We start from the raw sequence: 23,978 nt of genomic DNA on the forward strand, positions 1-23,978 counted from the left end.
CAAGTCCATACCTTACTGGTCCCTTTTAAGGCATTCCTTGTAACATATATCAAATAGGGATGAGCCTGATGTTTGAGTTAAACTCAAGTTCGACTAGAACTTCGGGTGTTTAGCCCGTTTGCCAAATTAAAAAAATTATTTAGTTGGAAATTCAAGCGCCCGCAGAATGCCCCATAATGCACTGTAAGACCGTCAATGCAATGTGAGATAAACAGGTGACCTCCCCCCTCTGATGTCACGTGACATCACATGATGTTAGAAGGGGCAGGGTCACCCAGTTACATCGCTGAGTGGCCCCGTCCTCAGCTATATAACTGCTGTCAAAGCAAAAACATGGCAGCCGCGGGGACGCTTCCCATGGAGGCTGAGTTTTTCTGTTGTGTTTTTTTTCTCTGAACCCGTCAGACGCTGTGAATGAAGATTGATAGACATCGTGGGACACTTTTTTTTAAAATAAAGGAATTGTCAAAAACGTTCTCCTGTCATTTTTACTTTTTTGGTGAATGGATAGGGGTACAATGTACCCGATACTCATTCACATGGGGGGGGGGAGCCGGGATCTGGGGCTCCCCTCAAAGGGGGCTTCCAGATTCTGATAAGTCCCTTGCCTGCAGACCACCACAACCACCAGGCAAGAGTTGTAGGGAAGAGGCCTTTGTCCCCATCAACATGGCACCAAAGCACCCTCTCCATGTTCAGACGGGGGGGCGCTCTCTTGTCCCCCCCCTTTTCCTGTGGCCTGCCAGGTTGCGGTTGCGTGCTTCGATAAGAATCTGGTATGGATTTTGGGTGGCCCCCAAGCCATTTTTTTTTATTTTGGCATGGTGTTCCCTGTAATATTCACACTAGACCCAAAGGGCCTGGTAATAGACTGGGGGTGGGGGGGGGGGGAACTCACACTATTTTTATTTTTTTCAATGATTTTTATCTATATTGCCAGGATTTGACAATACAACCGCAAGCAGTTTTAACCAGTTCCCGACCGGCGCACGTTGATGTACGTTGGCAGAATGGCAAAGACAGGCAAATGGGTATACAGGCACGTCCCTTTAAAGGCCGGGACCTCTGTGAGTTGGGTCGTGGGTCCCGGGGACTTGATTGCCACGGGGATACCCGTGAGCGTCTCACGGGGAGGAAGAATGGGGAGATGCTAATGTAGGCAGAACATGTAAACATGTTCTGCCTAGTGAGTGTCACTGATCTCTGCTCCCTGTGGTTGGGAGCAGAGATGAGTAATGTGTCAAATGTAGCCACGACCCCCCACAGTTAGAAACACGCCCCAGGACACACTTAACCCTTACCCTGCCCCCTAGTGGTTAACCCCTTCACCGCCAGTGTCATTTACACAGGAATCAGTGTATCTGTACAGCACTGATTGCTGTATAAATGACAATGGTCCCAAAAATGTGTCAAAAATGTCTGACTTGTCTGCCATAATGTCGCAGTCACGATAAAAATCGCAGATCGCTGCCATTATTAGTAAAAAAAAAAAAAGATTAATAAAAATGCCATAAAACTATCCCCTATTTTGTAAACGCTATAACTTTTGTGCCAACAAAACGCTTATTGTGATTTTTTTCTACCAAAAATATGTAGAAGAATATGTATTGGCCTAAACTGAGGAAAATTTTTTTTTTTATATTTTTGGGGGATATTTATTATAGCAAAATGTAAAAAAGAATGCGTTTTTTTTTTCAAAATTGATGCTCCTTTTTTGTTTATTAAAAATAAAAACCGCAGGGGTGATCAAATACCACCAAAAGAAATCTCTATTTGTGGGAAAAAAAGGACGTCAATTTTGTTTGGGAGCCACGTCGCGCAATTGTCATCTTCCTTCAGAAATGTCATTTTGCTGTGGTACTGTTATGAACATGGGAAAGATGCACTACTTTACAGGCAGACTAAGGAGACCCGGCAGGCACAATATTTAAGGAATATTTTATTTTTATTGCTTCACTTTAAGCATTATTAAAATCACTGCTCCTGAAAAAACTGACTTTTTAAAACTTTTTTTTGCATTGATACATGTCCCCTGGGGCAGGAAGCCGACCCCAAACACTTTTTATGGCAATAACTTGCATATAAGCCTTTAAAATGAGCACTTTTGGTTTTTCACGTTCATGTCCCACTTTAGCGGTGTTCGCATGTTTCTCACAAATCTTTTGCTTGTTCGCATGTTCTGCTGCGAACTGAAACGGGGGATGTTTGGTTCATCCCCAATATCAAACCCTATATAATTCCCAAATTCAGGTTAGAAGCATTAACACAACCTAAGAAATAAGTTTCATTCTGCTACAAACCTTTTGAAAACGTGGCAGTTGCCATAGAGGGGCAGGGTCAGGTTCTGGCTGGTACCTTCTGAGCATTGTGGTCCGGGTATCCTGCACCTTACTCATCTTGATCTGCATGTATAAAAGGTAAAGTTATAATTATTATTATTTAAGGCACTTATATAGCGCTGTTAATTTACGCAAAGCTTTACATATACATTCACATTGGTCCCTACCCTCAAGCAGCTTACAATCTAAGGTCCCTAACTCTCATTCATGTACTAGGGCCAATTTATACAGAAGCCTATTAACCTACCAGCATGTCTTTGGAGTGTGGGAGGAAACCAGAGTACCCGGAGGAAATCCACACAGGCACAGGGAGAACATGCAAACTCCAGGCGGGTAGTGTTGTGGTTGGGATTTGAACCAGTGACCATTTTTACTACTAGGTGAGAGTGCTACCCACTACATCAATGTGCCACCCTGTTTGGAATTAGCCCAATTCGCACAAGTACTTGCTTACAGGAACACCAGCACACATATTTTTTTTTAAACAGATAGAGATGGCATATTTTGGCCACCAAACAGTTTCTTAATGTCTGATTGGCAACCCATCTCTATGGACAACAAAATGGGTTATTGTGTCGAAAACTTTTGTATCAGTTTGATGTATATGGGCTAAATCATTATTTGATTCCTTCCATAACGTATCTGCAGTGGATTTCTCTTTGTGGTCATTATGAGTGTGTTAGCAGGTTCTTAAGGGGTACCATTGTATGTATTTTTTCTGTTGTAAGCCACATAAATATAGGGGGAAAGCTCAGGGTCTAGGCCCCCTTCCTGATGGTATCACAAAGGAAGGACTGCTGTACCATGTAGTCCTGCTGGAGCACATAGCCCCCTTATGGGCCAGGCTGCTGGGGTTCTCTCTGGATCCAGAACTCTGCAAATAATGGACTTCAGCTAAATTGACTTTCCTTTAGGTGAGGTATAAGCTGGGCAGCCTACATTAAATAGTTAAGGCTTGACTCTGTTTCATGTGTGCCGTGCTGTTGAACTAATAAAGGGGTTGATTTAGTAAAGGTAAATAGACTGTGCACTTTGCAAAGCAGTTGCTCCAGAGCTTAGTAAATGAGGTAAATCTTCATTTTGCAAAGGATACCCAATCACATGCAAGGAAATTTTAAAAAACAGCATTTTGCTTACACTTGATTGGATGATGGAAGTCAGTAGACCTTCCGCTCATTTACTAAGCTCTGGAGCAACTGCACGCCACAAAGTGCAGTCTATTTGCCTTTAGTAAATTAACCCCAAAGTGTACAATGTCATGGAAAAAGTGTCTCACAGCAAAGATCCTTACGTTTGATGTGTATCTGTGCTAGGTGCATGGCTCACTTTTGAGTGTTGGATGCTGCCTTAATGCTGATCTCCACATGATGGTGGCTCCGCATGGTCTCAGGCACCAGTGAGCATGCTCAGTGGGGCGGTTTGGCCCCAACCTCACAACCTGGTGTAGTCTCCTTCTGCAGGGCGAGTAGACGCTGCCCACAAGTGGGTCTTACTTTGCTTGTTTGATTTTGCATTAACTTTCATCTTTTGACTAATGCCACAGGAGGAGTGGTATGCAATATGTATGCGGTGGCAAAGCATTGTTGTTCCTTAGGACTATAGGAGGCCAGGGTGTGATTCAGCCCAACCAAAGTCAAAAAACTGTTTGGGTAGACTGACCCTAAAAAGTGAGGCAATGTTCAAGTTTCACTTAACAGCCCATATCCTCCTCCTAGCACTTACTTTTCTCAAGCTCTCCCACCACTCTATTCAGTAGCTGCAACCAAATAAAAGGTCTGTGTGTAAGCAGATCAAACTGCTCGGAGCTTACACAAGTCTAATGATCCACCCACATATAGTGATTGGTCATCCAGACTCCGAGTGCTGTATTGTGGGAGGAAAGGCAATAGTCTCATGCTCCCCCATATGTTTAAGTACTGAGTATGGGAAAGACTGGGTGCGGGAAACGCAAAGAAATATCAGCAGGGGCAATCAAGTGAACTTGTCACTAAGGCCTAAATGGCTGTTCAGCAAAGATCACATATTCAACTAACTTACCTCTAATCACCTAAATGGTCATGAAGGGAATCTATAGTTGTATTTTCCCAAGGAAAGGTGTTGCAGCCCTTCTCTTATGTCGCGTACCCACGGTTGGGAATTTCGGCCAGCAAAAGACCGATGAGAGCTTTTCGTTGGAAAATGTGACCATGTGTATGCTCCATCTGAATTTTGCTGGGCAAATTTCCGCCAGCAAAAGAATGAGAGCAGGTTCTCAATTTTTCAGACGGAAAAAGTTTCTATCGGAAATTCCGATCATATGTATGCAATTCTGACGCACAAAAACTCACGCATGCTCAGATTCAACTACAAGACGAAAGCTATTAGCTACTGGCTACTGAACTTCCTTTTTCTAGTCCTGTCGTATGTGTTGTACGCCACCACGTTCTTGACGGTCAGAAATTGGTGTGACCGTGTGTATGCAAGACAGCTTGAGCAAAATCCCGTCGGAATAACCATCAGAGCTTTTTCCAACCAAAATTCCGATCGTGTGTACAGGGCATCAGCTTTAGTTTTCATCCCAGCTTTATGTTAACATTGATGTATAGGTTGACTTTACCAGTTGACCTCAGAATTCTCCTCTCCACCACCTAACCTCTATTTTACCATTTAACTATGATCTATAAATGATACTTCATGTTTTCCGATGCTTATAACTAATCTCCTGCCCTGCCAGCTGTAAAATAGCTGCTAATTAAACAAATCGCATAGTCCTGCACTTAAGCTGTAAAGCATCACATTCAGCGGCAATAAACCGCACAGGAATTGATTATTACTACATTAACGCTGCTCATCCTGATGCCATTAACGCATAATCCAGCCATTGGCTGCCCTTAAACACCATTTAAATATTAACTCTCGCTTCTTTTAAATGCCCGTTAAACATTTTTATTGAAACCACCTACATGGAAACATTAAAAGTTGAAGGACCAGCTTTCATTGCCCCTAGTAACCAATCATCTATTGCCTTTTATGTGTCTACTAACTGGTTGCTATGAGCAAAAGTATTCTTTGCAACATTAAGATCCATAAAGTTCATTTTTTTTTAAAGACAATTTTTTTGTTTGTTTAAATAAAAAGGATGAAAAATACTTAGCTGCTTTGTGTATTGCACAGAACAGTCACTTACTTCCTTTTTGGGTGTCCCTTGCCAGCACTGGAAGTGAATCAAGGAAGAGAGGAGAGGCGCTGGATCGGTGAGAGGAGTCAGGTAAGTGTTTAGGGACAGGATGGGGGGTTGAACAGGTAGTGGAGCGTTTTTTACCTTAATACAGGAAATGCATTACGGTAAAAAACTTTTTCAGTTTAGAACAACCTTAATGGCATATTTAAAAAAAAGCAAGGAGTTCATTGAGAAGTACAAGCCATTGGTTGCAAAGGCTGATGGTATTTGTAGTTCACTGATTCACAGGGCCATGCTCTCTTTGAATTGTGACAGCAGGTGCAGGGAGAAGATCCCCAGCCTGCTGTCACCGGGGGGGGATGGAATCATGGGAAGAGTAGGCAGATGCTGAACATGTTACAGGTTACACCCTACGGGTGATCAGGTCCGCCTGTCAGTTTTTCAGGCAGACCTGATCGGACACTCCAGTCTCCTCTATGGAGCGGGGTATGTCAGTGGTGATATGTCCACTGACATCCGCCGCTATCCGATCCGACGCTGTCTGCAAAATCCAGACAAATGGTGGTCCTATTTTCCATCCGTCTGGTGGATCAGATACGATCGGATGAAAATGGACAGGCGGTCCGTTTTCACCCGATTTCTCCATAGAGGAGAGCAGGACTGTGCCCGTCTCTGCTCTGCACAGTAAGCAGAGACGGACTTGTCATCTGCCTGCCCAGCGGGGATCAACGGAGCAATCCCCTGCTGAGCAAGTGGATTCCGTTCCATGGGGGCGCCCCTGTGAAAGGGGCCTAAATATGGGTAACATGTTCAGAAAGGTGAACTTGTCCTTTAAGGGCCTGTGTTTTAACTTTTATGGCAATACAAAACCCATCTGATGCGAACAAAACCCCATCAACACACACTTTTAATCTATCCAGGGGGAATTTGTTACCTCATCCAGACAATAACACTCATATAAAAAATAGGACTATATATATCTAGGGAGATCAATAATAATATAAAGTGTATATTATTGGATAAAATACACTTTTTGCCACGAGGAATGTTTTTATGTGGACTTTCTGCCAAAATTATTGCACATGTTTTTATCATGATCATTCAAACTTGAACTGCGTTAAAAAGGATGAGAGGACCACAAGACCTAAATGAGTCCGGTAAGAATTTATTTTTCATGACAAGTAGTCAAGAAGCCAATGCGTTTCAGGGCTCAGCACTTCCCATCATCAGTCTTGAATGCTGGCAATGACTTCACAGACATAATGGGCAATAGTTGCAATGTAAAACCGATAAGTAAATGGTGATTGGGGTCAACAGATCATTCTACAACATGGCATACTCTGTGGAGGGTGGATTTTCTGATTGCCATCTTTGGCTACAACTGGTCATACAGAATACCTTCCTCGGATAATCCCTAACTGAATGTACAGTGCATTTAATAACTATTATGTTTTAGATGAAAATCACTTTTTTGGAGCTATTAAAAATCAATAAAACTCCTAAAGATTCACACATTTTATATTACAGCTGAGTCAGTGTATTTAACAATAGACAACTTGTTTTTTCAATGGTCTGGTCTTAATTGATTTCTGTGATCCCATTGGGGACATTTTTCCTGTGTGGTCACTGGGGCAGGAAATGAGCAGAATCTTTCCAACACGGAAAAGTATAAAAGTGCTTTTTATTTGTTGGGGAATGGAGAACAGCCCCCAAGTTTTTTTTTGCCAGGGATTTCTTCCTGTGGGTTCAAAGGGACAGGAAGTGTAAAGGAAATCCCCACATCAGGGAACAGAGAACACTAAAAGGTTGCCTTTCCATGAGCCTGTGTGTCTTTTATGTCACCTACCTTCTCCTTGGACATTTTTCGGAGGGCCTCGCTCGCCTGACGCTGCTGCTCAAGCCAAAGATTTTGGTATTTGTGTTCAATTAATTCACATATGGGTGTCGATGGCCTAAAAGGAAAGCAATCAAAGCTGAACTCCCGGCAGATTTAAAAGCATGATTCAATACAGTAAGATATTTAACAAAATAATTAAATGTGTTCTTAAATGTAACCATAAGCACCTGAACCTTTATTAGTATTAGCTTGCAGTAATTCTTGTACGTGGCATCCAGACCCAACATTGAGGAAGGGTTAGAGACTTACCTGTTCAAAAGGCCAAGTTAAGATTTTTGACAAAAAACACCAAGCCCCTCTCTCTAGCCCCTGTAAACATTCAAAGTTTTGTGTCTGCAGCCCAGATACATCCGATACATATTAAAAGTCTGAACACATGTTGCGGGTCCAACGGTACAGTACATATAAGTCTATGGGATATTAGTGCACAGGTAGCCCAGTACTGGAATTTTTTGGCTGGGCTGCAGGCAGTGAGGGAGGATGTTGGCAGGTACAGTCCATACTCCCTACTGTATCTGGTGCTCCACCAAAGCAGCAATACAGGATGGGAGGGAAGTCGTGAGAAAGTTGTTTCGTCTATGATTTTCTGTTGTCACCAGGGGAACAACTGTCCAATTGGATGCTGGTGCCCCCTGTGATCTCCACGGCCATCTTGGGGGAGGGCAGAGCTTATTTAACCACTTCAGCTCCGGACCAATAAATACCTTAAGGACCAGAGGTGTTTTTGCAATTTCGCACTGCGCTGCTTTAACTGGTAATTGCGCGGTCATGCAATATTGCACCCAAACGAAATTTGCGTCCTTTTCTTCCCACAAATAGAGCTTTCTTTTGATGGTATTTGATTACCTCTGCGATTTTTATTTTTTGCGATATAAATGGAAAAAGAGCGAAAATTTTGAAAAAAAATGATATTTTCTTCTTTTTGTTATAAGAAAAATCGAATAAACTAAATTTTAGTCATACATTGAGGGCAAAATTTATTCAGCCACATGTCTTTAGTAAAAAAAATGTCAATAAGCGTATATTTTTTGGTTTGCGCAAAAGTTATAGCGTCTACAAACTAGAGTACATTTTCTGGAATTTACACAGCTTTTAATTTATGACTGCCTATCTCATTTCTTGAGGTGCTAAAATGGCAGGGCAGTACAAACCCCCCCCCAAATGACCCCATTTTGGAAAGTAGACACCCCAAGGAAACTGCTGATGGGTATGTTGAGCCCATTGAATATTTATTTTTTTTGTCCTAAGGGATTGAATAATGACTAAAAAAAAAAAAAAAAAAAAAAGTACAAAAAGTTGTCACTAAATGATATATTGCTCACACATGCCATGGTTATATGTGGAATTGCACCCCAAAATATATTCCGCTACTTCTCCCGAGTACGGAGATACCACATGTGTGGGACTTTTTGGGAGTCTAGTCGCGCACGGCATCCCGAAAACCAATCACCACCTTCAGGATTTCTAAGGGTGCAAATTTTTGATTTCACCCCTCACTACCTATCACAGTTTCGAAGGCCATAAAAAGCCAAAATAGCACAAAACCCCCCAAAATGACCCCATTTTGGAAAGTAGACACCCCAAGCTATTTACTGAGAGGCATGTTGAGTCCATGGAATATTTTATATTTTGCCACAAGTTGCGGGAATATTACAAACTTTTTTTTTTTGCACAAAGTTGTCACTAAATGATATATTTCTCACACATGCTATGGGCATATGTGAAATGACACCCCAAAATAGATTCTGCTGCTTCTCCTGAGTACAGGGATACCACATGTGTGGGACTTTTTGGGAGCCTAGCCGCGTACGGGACCCCGAAATCCAAGCACCGCCTTCAGGATTTCTAAGGGCATAATTTTTTTATTTTACTCCTCACTACCTATCACTACCTATCACAGTTTTGACGGCCATAAAATGCCAAGATGGCACAAAACCCCCCCAAATGACCCCATTTTGGAAAGTAGACACCCCAAGGAAACTGCTGATGGGTATGTTGAGCCCATTGAATATTTTTTTTTTTTGTCTTAAGGGATTGAATAATGACTAAAAAAAAAAAAAAAAAAAAAATGTACAAAAAGTTGTCACTAAATGATATATTGCTCACACATGCCATGGTTATATGTGGAATTGCACCCCAAAATATATTCCGCTACTTCTCCCGAGTACGGGGATACCACATGTGTGGGACTTTTTGGGAGTATAGTTGCGCACGGCATCCCGAAAACCAATCACCACCTTCAGGATTTCTAAGGGTGCAAATTTTTGATTTCACCCCTCACTACCTATCACAGTTTCGAAGGCCATAAAAAGCCAAAATAGCACAAAACCCCCCAAAATGACCCCATTTTGGAAAGTAGACACCCCAAGCTATTTACTGAGAGGCATGTTGAGTCCATGGAATATTTTATATTTTGCCACAAGTTGCGGGAATATTACAAACTTTTTTTTTTTTGCACAAAGTTGTCACTAAATGATATATTGCTCACACATGCTATGGGCATATGTGAAATGACACCCCAAAATACATTCTGCTGCTTCTCCTGAGTACAGGGATACCACATGTGTGGGACTTTTTGGGAGCCTAGCCGCGTACGGGACCCCGAAATCCAAGCACCGCCTTCAGGATTTCTAAGGGCATAATTTTTTTATTTTACTCCTCACTACCTATCACTACCTATCACAGTTTTGACGGCCATAAAATGCCAAGATGGCACAAAACCCCCCCAAATGACCCCATTTTGGAAAGTAGACACCCCAAGGAAACTGCTGATGGGTATGTTGAGCCCATTGAATATTTATTTTTTTTGTCCTAAGGGATTGAATAATGACTAAAAAAAAAAAAAAAAAAAAATGTACAAAAAGTTGTCACTAAATGATATATTGCTCACACATGCCATGGTTATATGTGGAATTGCACCCCAAAATATATTTCGCTACTTCTCCCGAGTACGGGGATACCACATGTGTGGGACTTTTTGGGAGTATAGTCGCGCACGGCATCCCGAAAACCAATCACCACCTTCAGGATTTCTAAGGGTGCAAATTTTTGATTTCACCCCTCACTACCTATCACAGTTTCGAAGGCCATAAAAAGCCAAAATAGCACAAAACCCCCCAAAATGACCCCATTTTGGAAAGTAGACACCCCAAGCTATTTACTGAGAGGCATGTTGAGTCCATGGAATATTTTATATTTTGCCACAAGTTGCGGGAATATTACAAACTTTTTTTTTTTTTGCACAAAGTTGTCACTAAATGATATATTGCTCACACATGCTATGGGCATATGTGAAATGACACCCCAAAATACATTCTGCTGCTTCTCCTGAGTACAGGGATACCACATGTGTGGGACTTTTTGGGAGCCTAGCCGCGTACGGGACCCCAAAATCCAAGCACCGCCTTCAGGATTTCTAAGGGCATAATTTTTTTATTTTACTCCTCACTACCTATCACAGTTTTGACGGCCATAAAATGCCAAGATGGCACAAAACCCCCCCAAATGACCCCATTTTGGAAAGTAGACACCCCAAGGAAACTGCTGATGGGTATGTTGAGCCCATTGAATATTTATTTTTTTTGTCCTAAGGGATTGAATAATGACTAAAAAAAAAAAAAAAAAAAAATGTACAAAAAGTTGTCACTAAATGATATATTGCTCACACATGCCATGGTTATATGTGGAATTGCACCCCAAAATATATTCAGCTACTTCTCCCGAGTATGGGGATACCACATGTGTGGGACTTTTTGGGAGTCTAGTCGCGTACGGCACCCCGAAAACCAATCACCACCTTCAGGATTTCTAAGGGTGCAAAGGCCATAAAATGCCAAAATAGCACAAAACCCCCCCAAATTACCCCATTTTGGAAAGTAGACACCCCAAGCTATTTACTGAGAGTCATGTTGTCTGAACGAAAAAAAAGAGATTGATCGGTGGGTATGCCCACCATTAGATACCTCCCTTCATCCACCCACTTCTAATGATGGACATACATGCACCATTTATATATGCCGAAGCATGGGGGCATCCTCCCGCAAAAAAGTTATGCCGCGTACATACGTTCAAACTTTTCCATGGGCAAGCCCCCTGTCGGAATTTTGACCGTATGTACACGGCATTAGGAGCAAAATCACTCCTCCACCCCTTATGCCCCCATGCTTCGGCATATATGCTCTTTTTTAACTGTGGTGGTGAAATCAACGCCTACAGCACTGGAGTCACGGCTTTATGTATCGTGGGAGCAAACGCTGTTGCTGTCAAGATAAATAAATCCGCGCTGCAGCTGAATGGCGTACCTGCTAAGCAAATTATGGTTAACGTTAAAACAAAGTAACATCCCAGTAAAACCTTACCATACCATACCTGCAAAGCAATTGCCAAAAAAAACAGTAAAAAATAAAACATTTTTTAACACAACCTGTGCCTAAAATATATATATGCCGAAGCATGGGGGCATCCTCCCGCAAAAAAGTTATGCTGCGTACATACGTTCAAACCTTTCCACGGGCAAGCCCTCCGTCGGAATTTTGACCGTATGTACGCGGCATTAGGAGCAAAATCGCTCCTCCACCCCTTATGCCCCCATGCTTCGGCATATATGCTCTTTTTTAACTGTGGTGGTGAAATCACCTCCTACAGCACTGGAGTCGCGGCTTTATGTATCGTGGGAGCAAACGCTGTTGCTGTCAAGATAAATAAATCCACGCTGCAGCTGAATGGCGTACCTGAAAACATGAAAAATGGTTAACAATAACACAGTAAACAGTAAAGTATAAAAAATTTGAGAGAAGAGAGAGAGAGAGAGAGAGAGAAAGAGAGAACAATAAAACGACAACTATTTTTGGTTTTTATATTTTATATTTTTTTTGGTTTTTTTATTTTACTTTTTTATTTTTTTTTTTTTTTTTATACACTTTTTTTTGAACTGTAAACTGTAACGGTTCGGGTCTCTCAAAATGCGATGGCATCTTGGGAGACCCTGTGTAAGTGTGCCTAGCCTGTGAAATGCTGTACCCTACGCTAATACTTCACTAGTGTGTGGTAGCGTTCAAAACACTCACCCTGACAAAGACCAGGATTGCCAGGACAGCGTGGACAATAAGAACGGGTGTCACGCCTATATCCGCGCTTGCTACAGACACGACATCTTTTTTGGGGGGCTCGTTGGGTAGGGGTACTCGGGAGGACATAAGAATAATGCCTCTCATGCAGCCGGCTTACTGCATTTGGTTGGGAATGGTGAGGTACAGAACCGTCTGGAAACAGAAGCTCTGTGACAACCTCTCTTTGGAAGAAAAGAAAGGTTAATGTTCCGCCTGGAGTTTTGTATAGCACAAAAGCATTCAGCAAAGCCAATTGAAATAAGTAAGCAGACACTTTTTTGTACCAGCGTCTGGTCTTACGGGAAGTTAGATACGGCGCCAACATCTGGTCATTGAGGTCCACCCCTCCCATATTTTTGTTATATTCGTGGACACAGAGGGGTTTCTCCACAATACCAGTCGCCGTAGAAATTTGGACCGTCGTGTCTGCATGAAGGGAGGTAAGAACGAAAACATTCTTATTATCCCTCCACTTCATAGCGAGCAAATTATTACACCGATAGCAGGCTCTCTCCCCCAGCCTAAGATGGGAATCTACAAGCCGCTGGGGAAAGCCCCGGCGATTAGGTCGCACGGTGCCACATGCTCCAATCTGATTATCAAATAAATGACTAAACAGTGGCACGCTGGTGTAATAGTTGTCCACGTACAAGTGGTACCCCTTTCCGAATAAGGGTGACACCAATTTCCACACTATCTTGCCAGCGCTTCCTATGTAATCAGGGCAGTTCTCCGGCTCTACGTAACTATCTTTACCCTCATAAACCATAAAGCTCCATGCATAGCCTGTGGCCCTGTCACAGCACTTATAGAGCTTGACCCCGTATCTGGTACGCTTGTTGGGAATGTACTGTTTGAATGACAAGCGACCAGTAAACTTAACCAGGGACTCATCAACGCAGACAACTTTTTGGGGAGTAAACAAGTCTGCAAAACGTTGGTTGAAGTGGTTTATGAGGGGCCGAATTTTGTAGAGCCAATCGTATTCAGGGTCTCCACGTGGACGACAAAGTTCATTGTCACTGAAGTGCAAGAACCGCAAGATCTGCTCGTATCGTTTCCTGGACATGGAGTTAGAGAACACGGGCATGTGGTCAGCCGGATGCGTGGACCAATAAGCCCGCATCCGCATAAATTTGTGTGTGCCCATGTTGAGGGAAAGGCCCAAAAACGTCTTAAATTCGGAAACCGTAACTGGTTTCCAATCTCTGGCAAGAGACGGCAACTGGGGATTAGCGGCGATGCGTTGACCAGCATATAAATTGGTTTGGTCCACAATAGATCTATAGAGATCTTCCGTGAGATACAGAGAATAAAAATCGAGTGGCGTAAAATCATCTGTATCCACCTGAATACCGGGTTGGGCAGTGAATGGGGGAAGTACGGGTTCTGCAGAAGTGGTGGGCACCCAATCAGGATTGGCGAATTCTGCAGGAAGGGCACTATGGGTACGACGGGCCTGTCTTTGTCTTCTTCTTGGTGGCAGCGGGACACTACTTGTGCTTGCCACCTCGCCAGCTTGAACTGCACTTATGGGACTCGCCACGTCACCACGTGATACTGCAGTGCTGGATGTACGTCCAGGGTGTACTAGGCCGCTGGTGCTTGCCAGTTCACCAAAAGGATGAGCGGCGCTAGTACTGGCTCTATACTCCATACGAGGGACTTGCGGTTCCTGCACCTCAACAACATCAGAAAATCGGGGTCGGGTACGCCTGACAATAGCAGGGACCTCTTCTTCGTCGTCAGAGCTATCTGACATGGAGGCGCTGTCCTCTACAGGTTCGTATTCTGAGCCTGAATCTGACAGATCAGTGTCTTCCTCTTCACTATCTGTCATGCTCAGAAACGTGTAGGCCTCTTCACTAGTGTACCTTCGCTTTGCCATTTTGGGCTCTAAATTTAGGGGTACAGTAGTGAGACTCACAGGTAAAAAAGCACCTAGCCTGTCAGCGACTGTATAAAACGCTACCAAAAAAAACTGTTAGCGATCGCAGGGATCAGGCCTGACTCTGCGAACGCTGCAGTTATGTGTGTTGTGTTTTGTAAGTGACAGTGATCGATCGATACTGCACTTGGGTGGGCTGGGCTGGGCTGGGCAGAGGGGCAAAACGCAGGTGCTAGCAGGTATCTGGGCTGATCCCGCTAACAATGCGTTTTTTTAGAACCCTAAATTGCTGGGCACGCTAGTATAGATCTGATCAGATCAGATATTGATCTGTTCGGATACTATACCACTAAGGGAGGTGTATGCTTTGCGCGTGTGTGTTAGCGGTGCTGGCACTAACCTAGCACTGCCTGGGGCGACGCAGACCCTTTCTGACCCTAAAACCAAATTTATATCACCCGCCGGGTGATCAGGGGTTAAAACCTTTATTGGGTATTTATATGGGGGTAAAAGAAAAAAAAAAAAAAAAAGAGTGGGCTGCGCTACAGAAAATAAATGAACTAAAAAAATATACCCATGTGAAAACTCACAAAAAAGTTTGAACTTAGTGGTATGTTTGTCGCAAACTAAAAGAAAAATTGGAATGCGACAAAAACAAAAATCTACAGATTTTGAGATTTCTAAAGATAGAAAATGCTATGTCAATAAAAATAGCAAATACTTCATAGTGTAGTTATACAAAGAGTACACTTAATAGAAGTGAATAATCAAATGAATGTGAACAAATGCAAGCAAAACTCTGCTAACAAAGCCCAAACATAAATAGAACAAATATATTGCACCTAATGGTATCTGAAGATTAAAATTAGGTATCAGAAAATATGTGTAACAAAACTAAAGAACACCTTAAGTGATATTCATAATATAGAGTGAACCTGCAAAAAAGATCAAATAATATAACAAAAAAAATTCTCTTATTTTAGAACAATCGTGAAACAATGTAACAACCAATAATCCGTTAACTTATAACATTAGTGAAACGTGAATATGGGGATTGTTTAAGAATACAATGAGAATGGAGCAATGTTCAAAAAGTCCATATACAGTCTCTGTTTGTAAGGTTTCCCACAGTGAAGTAGTGACAGTAGAACTATCCAACACGAACGTGACTTGTGCTCAGCCTCCACCAATGATATTAATGCCGCTTACCAGAAACAGATGGTTCCTTATTACAGAGAACCATGTAGAGCAGTTGACTGATTCCCCCAGTCCAGGGTCTACACGAATGAAATATAAGGGACTTCGGAGCCCGCTCGTCTCTCGATACAATCCCGTTCGTGGGTTTACATAAAAGGCAAGGCCGGTCTCGGTTTTGCTGTAACGATCGTTTTAATCTTCATTTCTGTAAGTGCGCATTTGTCTTTTTCGTTCGATTAAAAGTTATATTTGGGTTTTACACTATTGTGAGTCTCATTGCCTTTTATGTAAACCCACGAACGGGATTGTATCGAGAGACGAGCGGGCTCCGAAGTCCCTTATATTTCATTCGTGTAGACCCTGGACTGGGGGAATCAGTCAACTGCTCTACATGGTTCTCTGTAATAAGGAACCATCTGTTTCTGGTAAGCGGCATTAATATCATTGGTGGAGGCTGAGCACAAGTCACGTTCGTGTTGGATAGTTCTACTGTCACTACTTCACTGTGGGAAACCTTACAAACAGAGACTGTATATGGACTTTTTGAACATTGCTCCATTCTCATTGTATTCTTAAACAATCCCCATATTCACGTTTCACTAATGTTATAAGTTAACGGATTATTGGTTGTTACATTGTTTCACGATTGTTCTAAAATAAGAGAATTTTTTTTGTTATATTATTTGATCTTTTTTGCAGGTTCACTCTATATTATGAATATCACTTAAGGTGTTCTTTAGTTTTGTTACACATATTTTCTGATACCTAATTTTAATCTTCAGATACCATTAGGTGCAATATATTTGTTCTATTTATGTTTGGGCTTTGTTAGCAGAGTTTTGCTTGCATTTGTTCACATTCATTTGATTATTCACTTCTATTAAGTGTACTCTTTGTATAACTACACTATGAAGTATTTGCTATTTTTATTGACATAGCATTTTCTATCTTTAGAAATCTCAAAATCTGTAGATTTTTGTTTTTGTCGCATTCCAATTTTTCTTTTAGTTTGCGACAAACATACCACTAAGTTCAAACTTTTTTGTGAGTTTTCACATGGGTATATTTTTTTAGTTCATTTATTTTCTGTAGCGCAGCCCACTCTTTTTTTTTTTTTTTTTTTTTTTTTTTCTTTTATGCCAAATGTAGTATAACATTTGGGTTGCTGCTTTTCTTTTCAGGTTTTTGTTTAACTTTCTCTGTCAAGCGCGGCGTTCCTCTATTTTCCATTTATATGGGGGTACCTGAAGCTTTATAAAAAGCTGACGAGGAACCTAAATAACTAAATAACTAACTGGCTAACCAGCGTCACCAGTGACACTTATGCAGCGATCGCTGGTGAAAGGGTTAACTCTAGGGGCAATCAAAGGGTTAAAACCTTTATTATGTTATATATCGGGGTACCTAACGGTATAAAAACCTGGCGTTGAACCTAAAAAAAAAACTAGCTTCCTAGCGGGACCAGTGACACTATTGCAGCGATCAGAAAAACGATCGCTTAGTGACACTGGTAAAAGAGGGTGAAAGGGTTAACTGGGAGGGCAATCAAGGGGTTAAACCTTTATTAGGGGGGGGTAGGGGGCTACCCTGGACCTAAAGGGGCCTAACACTAGCTGCCCTGACACTTTTTACAGTCACAACTGACACTAAATGTAGTGATCAATAAATAAATGAACACTGCATTAGTGACACTGTGACTGGGGGGGGGCGGGGGGCCGATCGGGGGGGTGATCGGGGGGTGACTGGGGTGAAATGTGTGCCTGTGTGTACCTATGTGTCAGTGGACTGTTGGTGCACTTACTTGAAGGTCTTCACTCCTCGCTGTCCGGTTCAAAAAGACCGCCACGAGGAGTGTGACATCACTTCCTCCTCCTGTGTTTACATTTTCACAGGGGAGGAAGTTCGTCACTGGCCAGGAGCGATCGAGAGGGGATGGCACCGATCGCTCCGGCACCGAAAGGGACCGCCGTATCTAGCGGGAGGGGGTCCGATCGGACCCCCCACCCGCTAGAAGGCATTCACGTACATTTACGTGATTGTGCCTGCCCGTGCCATTGTGTTGACGTACATTGGCAATACGGCGGTCCCCAAGTGGTTAAAGAATAAATATTTAAAGTGGTTGTAAACCCTCACATATATCCAATGAAGTGGACAGCCTAGGATGATACACAGAGTTGAAACAAATCCTCCTACCTAGGTTTTACTTGTTTATCTGTAGTCAGTCTTCTCCTCTCTACACTCCTTCAACAGGGTAGATGAGCACAGAGGAAGGGGCGGTGAGACTGCAGTTGCAGTGTGAGCTGATTGGAGGAAAGGAACACACCCCCCTTCATACAGCAGAAGAACTGTGTTCTGAATAGAACAAGCTCCATTCTCAGCTCTCCCTCCTCCCGGACACAAATTCATCTCATGTGTTGGGAAAATTTCTTAGAAGTGACACATGCTGATAACGAAGCACCAGAGAAAAATTACATTTAGAGCATTGGAGAGAGATAAGTAAACACTACAAATATATGTGCATTGCTCAGATTCCATGACTGAGGTTTACAACCACTTTAACAGCCTAGTCCCCTGAATTGTGTGAGTGGTTAGTTTAGGGACAGGTTGTCCGTCTGTCAGGGACAGTGCATAGAGACAGAGAGAGGTTTCAAAGGAGTAGGGAAAGTGTAAAGACTACATGATCTCTTCTCAAGAAGCTTCCCACTTGGGTGTGGACCGGCCAGGCCGCATTCCCACTTCTTGCTGCAGAAGCTATTAGCATCATCTCAAGACAACGCTCCTCTGCTACTGTTTCGTAAGTAGCTGTGCCTACCCACCTAGCCTTGTACATTGTTAGGACTTTTTTAAATACATTGTTCTCATTCACCTCGGGCTCGGCTCTGTGTTTTCTCTACTCGTTGACACACCATGCTGCGCCCTGCTTTCAAGATGACCGGTGCTGAAGGAGGTAAGGAAGCACTTATGGGAAGGGGAACAGGTTTATATATTTATTGGGCTAGCGAGGGAGGCTTGGAGGGTTTTGTAAAAAGTGTGACTCTGTCCTTTAAAACTATGTGCTTGCATGGGGTACTAACATTTTGTAGCTGTGTTATTATGTAAGACACATTAATTGTCCCCTTTCCTACCGATATACTCTCCTTCTCTTCACTCCTGTCTTTCTTTTACTTGCTGGATTGATGTATAGTACCTGATGTGGGGAGCATGTGACTCTCTCCACTCACAGTACAGTGCTGGGTATCATGCATGGGCAAAACACAGGCTAATTTTTAGACTCCCATAAACCCCTGCCCACTAGAAATCAGGCTAAGACTACTAGCTCCAATCAGGCTGGGCTACACAGCCTTATCGTTTTAAAGTGTACCTCCAGCCAACTGATTTTTTTATAGGGTGGGGATAGGTTAGAACCTCTGTTGGATTTTTCTGTTATTGAGGGCTCTATTAGAGAAATCACAGGGGTCCAAGCCTTCCCCTATTTACCATAATGATTTTTGTGTTCCTGTCTGGTAAAATCGTTATCACTGGAAAGTTGGCTGAAATCTGTCTAGCAAAGGCCTGGATAGCTGTAAAACCAACCAGAGACTCATTTCACTCTATTCAAAACCAGAAAAAGTTTTGACTTGGTGTAGGCTTTAAGCTATTTTGGGGCTTGTTGACACAATGCTTTTACCCCCCCCCCGACCCTACCCCCTTTAGCTAGGGGTGTACACATACTGGGGAGCCTTGCTATGCAATTGCAGCAGGAATTATATCCTCTGTCTCTTTCAACGGGCACTAACGCCTGCTGAATGTGACCTATTCAGTTGAATAGGGACACTCTGCTAGCACCTTGTAACCAATAGGGCACTAGTTTGGGGTTCAAGAGATTAAAGCCCAACTCCGGGCAAAAACTTTTTTGTTCCTATGCAGTGGGGCTGTACCCACTGTGCACATGTCAACTGCTCATTTTTTCTAGGAGTGGGCAGAAAGCATATACTCACCCAATCCTTCGATCCTCCATAAAACGGCGCTCCCCCATTGTTTAACAGTGGGGGAGCCCCAGACTGGTCTTGCGTGGGAAGGATTGAAGGTTCAGGTAAGTATATCTCCGCTCTCCTCTCCCATAGGAAAAAAAAACAGTTAACCCATGCAGTGCGGGTACATCCCCACTGCATGAGAAAAATATTTTTTGTACCGGAGTTGGACTTTAAAGCAGGTGTTGCGGAGGCAATCTCCCCTCCTGTCAAATGCTCTCTGAGGAGTGATTCATGTTTGGAACAAATCTAGCATAAACGAGCCCTAAGGCACCAAAATGTAAAGTGGGAAAAATGTAGGCAGGTATGTAGCCAGGGGAAACGCCTGTGTACAAAACTATAATCATGTCATCTGGCTGTAGCCAGGTTGCCTACTGTGAGCTAGCTAGCATGGCTGCCCTAACCAATGGGAAGGGGTTAATGTCTCTTGTGTCTTTGAAAAGGGACAGGGGTCCAGACACGAGAGGTTGGGTGTTGGATGGCCAAGCCTTGAGTTCCAAAGAGCTGCTGCTGGAGAAGAAGACACGAGAATCTAGGAAATCGCCACAGTGGACTTTGCCTATGTTGAGTTCTGGCATATTCTAAAGAACCTGGGTCTCTAACGCACTATGAGGTATGAGTCTCACAACTACAAGAGGTCAACTTGGCAGGGTGAGGAAAAGGAGGCAGCTGCCATGGTTAACTGAAGGGAAAAACAAGCTAAGAGCAACCAGTCGATAAGCGTGGTACCTGGTTAGGTGGCAGGTCCTCTGGTAGAGAGGGGGAAGTGCTCTGGGTCCCTCCCTAGCAGTCCCTTTCCCATGGTCTCCATGAGCAGACTAGCATTACCGAGATCTAAGGCCTAGTCTCATCGTACGGGGGGTAAAGGAGTTCATGAGCACGCAGGAGGTCTGCTCGGCGGGTCCTGATTCTGTTACGGGCAGTGAGGGAGCTGGACTGGAGGAGTGGGCACAGGCTCACCACGTCCCTCCTAATGCACATTAAAGTACAGTGCATGGGACAAACCACCTGTCAGAGGAACTCTGCACTGTAACACTACACACAGGCTCATCTCTAAGTTGGGGAACTGCCTTAACAATCGATTTTTCACACGACTGCAATCTCTGCCTGGTCCCAAGTATGTTGAGCATGCTCTGCGCAAAGTATACCTCCATGTTCAGGGGCACAGTAGACCCTGTCCACATGGCCTTAACAAATGTCAGGGGTGTGTGAATCACAAAAATAGCTGCACAGAACTGAAAATATTTTATAAGGTAAAACAAGTCACATACAGTATAAGTACATCCACTATGTTTTCAGCTGTTTGACTTGAGTTACCCTTTAGGAATACAGGTGACTCCTAATTTGTACTAATCTAAAATCCACACAAATAACTGGAACTTGCACACATAATTGTGTTGATTTTAACACGTCTTCTCGTGTCCTGTGTGGTCATTACAGCCTCCTGTGACCAACAATGGGGTTATTATTGCGGATTATCTACTTATAGTTTGGATGGCGGTCTGTAATACGCTCTCATGCTGCTTGCTCTCGCTGCGTGTTGAGTGGATCAGCTCAGGCTCTTGTATTGTAATAGCCATTTCTGCTATAGCTGGAAAGCAATGGAGCAAATGTAAATCGCAGAGCTGTTGTCTTCACCCCTGTGGTGACTTTTATTACTTAATTATTGCACTCCACATGCAACAGAAGCAACCTAATCTATAGCTGTGTTGTTTTAATGACGCAGACGAAAGAGGGGGCTTTGGTTCCTTCATACGTAGGCTCACCCCAGAGGCTTTTCGGCAGATCAGATGAGACATCTTTTTCAATGAATGCCCGTTACCCGCAATGCCGGCTGTAATGGTTAGCGTCTCAGAGCTTCTGTTCAGGAGACAGGGGCCGCTAACCAGCTGTCTGTCATTGGGTATCAGCTGCTGTCTTCATGCATAGCTGCCAACATCGCAAAATCATTTCCAGAAACACTTTACACCCAGGCCTATTATTACTATTAATGCAATTATTGTAAGAATTATTAAGCGACATAATCTCCTTCAGAGCTGTACAAATTAAGTTGTACAAAGATGAGCAATACAGATGATGCAAGTTAATACCGCTGAATGGCAAAACGTATGCAGTTAGAGTTCCTCTTTATATCATGTATGCGCAAACCTGGAAGCTGGTAGCCCATTCTCTGTTAATTTATTGGTTCAGCCCTTGGCCCGCCAGTCTTGAAGTCCACCTCCAGCCAAATTTAAAAAAATTTTATTTTGGAGTGGGGAAACACAAATGAAGTTGTCCTCTGCACCCCTCTATGAATAGAATGTGATCTATGAATAAAGGACGTGGACCTTTTATTCACCCACCTGTCCTCCATTAATAGATCACATTTTATTAAAGTGGTTTTAAACCGTAGGACATTTTTTTTTTGTACCTGCAAGTTAAAGGCATACTAGCACATTATGTTAAACTTACCTTAAAACTAAGCTTTTCCAGCACTGAGATGTCATCACTGCAGGCAATCTGATCTTCACCCATCTTGCTTCTGGGTTTGTGAACTCCAGCTCTGTAACTGGCCAGACGTCACTCCCACGCATACGCATGGGAGCCACTGGATTATGGCACAAGACTCAGAAGAAACAACACGGGTGGCCGTTCCTTCAGAGCTCATTCGCCAGTGATGTCACTGGCTGCATGCACACTAAATATCTCCTAAACGATGCCCGTTTAAGAGATATTTACACTACTTATAGGTAAGCCTTATTATAGGCTTACCTATAGGTAAAAGCAAGAGATGAAAGTTTACTTTCACTTTAACAGATATATAGAAGAGTAATGCCACGTACAGACAGAGTTTTTGGATGGTTTTTCCAACGGAATTCCGCTCAAGCTTGGCTTGCATACACACAGTTACACAAAAGTTCTCTGAACTTTCGACCGCCAAGAACGCGGTGACGTACAACACTACGACGAGCCAAGAAAATGAAGTTCAATGCTACCGAGCATGCGTCTAATTGTTTCCAAGCATGCACAGGAATTTTGCATGTTGGATTTGCTACAGAACTTTTTCCTTCTGAAAAATAGAGAACCTGCTCTCAATCTTTTGCTAGCAGGAATTCCCTCCAGCAAAAGTCCGATGGAGCATACACATGGTCGGAATTTCCGACCAAAAGCTTTCATCGGACTTTTGCTGATGGGATTTCCGATCGTGTGTACGGGGCTTTACAGCAGAAAAAAGACCAGCTGGTCCATCACATCTGCCCCATTTTAAACAAAATATTTATACGTGTTTTTGTTTTTTATTTTTATCTTTATCTTTTTTTGTCTGAGTATAGAGCTACATTTGTTTCAAGTGTGTTTAAATCCACTTACTGTTGACTGGCTTACTGCCTCTGCTGGCACTGTGCTCCCAGCCCACCCAGTTGTGTGAGAATAGCGAATGGATATACGCTATTCTCACACTGATCCTCCTCCCGGCCAATCAGGAAGCTGGCCAATCAATCCTCCTCCCGGCTAAACAGGACCCGTCACCTGATTGGCTGAAAGGACAGGCGATCCTATTGGATGCCTAGGAGGAGGAGGAAGGAAGCTGCGGTGATGCAGACGAGAAGGAGATGCCAGCCTGCTGCCCATAGGAGCAATGCCTGCCCAGAACCTAGACTTAGTAAGTGCAGGGCTGGATGACCGACCGACCGTGAGACCCCTCTACACCACCCCCCCAACCGACCAACCGTGGTTGTTTGCCAGCCACCACTAGTTATGCATCCTAGAATTCTATTAGCTTTTCCCACTGCCTGGTCACACATTTTGCTCATTTTGCAATCATCTGAAATAAGTACACCCAAATCTTTTTCCTCCTGTAGTGCTGGCCAACACTGTACCCCCAATATTGTACTGTCTCAAGGGATGCCTTTTGCTTAGGTGCATTATTTTACATTTAGAGACATTGAACTGCAGTCTCCACTGCTTTGACCAATCTTCCAGCAATGCCCACTCATGTTCCATGTACACCTCCAGGGATATGAAACTTATTGGACACCTTCAGGCGGCTGGCTTCAGGGTGTAAATTACCAGTTGCTTTGATTGGCTGGGCGGAGATGACTTCACTCCCATGCATGTGCGGAAGTTCATTCATCTTGGCTTTACTGAACTTGTACTTGTGAACTTGCGTAAGCAGACAGGCAGGTAGGTAAATTCAATGCAGAAAACACATAGGGGGTTATTTACTAAAGGAAAATCCACTTTGCTCTGCAAGTGCAATTGAAAGTGCACTGAAAGTGCATTTGGAAGTAAAGTTGCTGTAGATGCGAGGGGGACATGCAAGGAAAATTTTTTTTTTTTAGCTTGCACATCATTGGATGATAAAATCAGCAGAGCTTCCCCTCATTTCAGATTTACCCCTT

The 23,978-nt window shown here is 43.1% G+C and overlaps 1 protein-coding gene across 2 annotated transcripts in view; it reads right to left on the minus strand.

Moving 5' to 3' along the window:
- CFAP77 (cilia and flagella associated protein 77) overlaps positions 1–23,978 on the minus strand; it is a 316,699-nt gene that overhangs the window by 25,762 nt on the left and 266,959 nt on the right. For both annotated transcript variants that reach the window (XM_077477731.1, XM_077477740.1), the window contains exons 4-5: positions 7,346–7,451; positions 2,301–2,402 (exon numbers count right to left, since the gene is read on the minus strand). In XM_077477731.1, the coding sequence (XP_077333857.1) occupies positions 2,301–2,402; positions 7,346–7,451 (208 nt within the window). The remainder of the gene's footprint in view (positions 1–2,300; positions 2,403–7,345; positions 7,452–23,978) is intronic.

The sequence above is a fragment of the Lithobates pipiens genome, unplaced genomic scaffold (genome assembly GCF_037356315.1).
Source record: "Lithobates pipiens isolate NorthernLeopardFrog02 unplaced genomic scaffold, aLitPip1_a1.2 Scaffold_1, whole genome shotgun sequence".
NCBI classification, from domain to species: domain Eukaryota; kingdom Metazoa; phylum Chordata; class Amphibia; order Anura; family Ranidae; genus Lithobates; species Lithobates pipiens.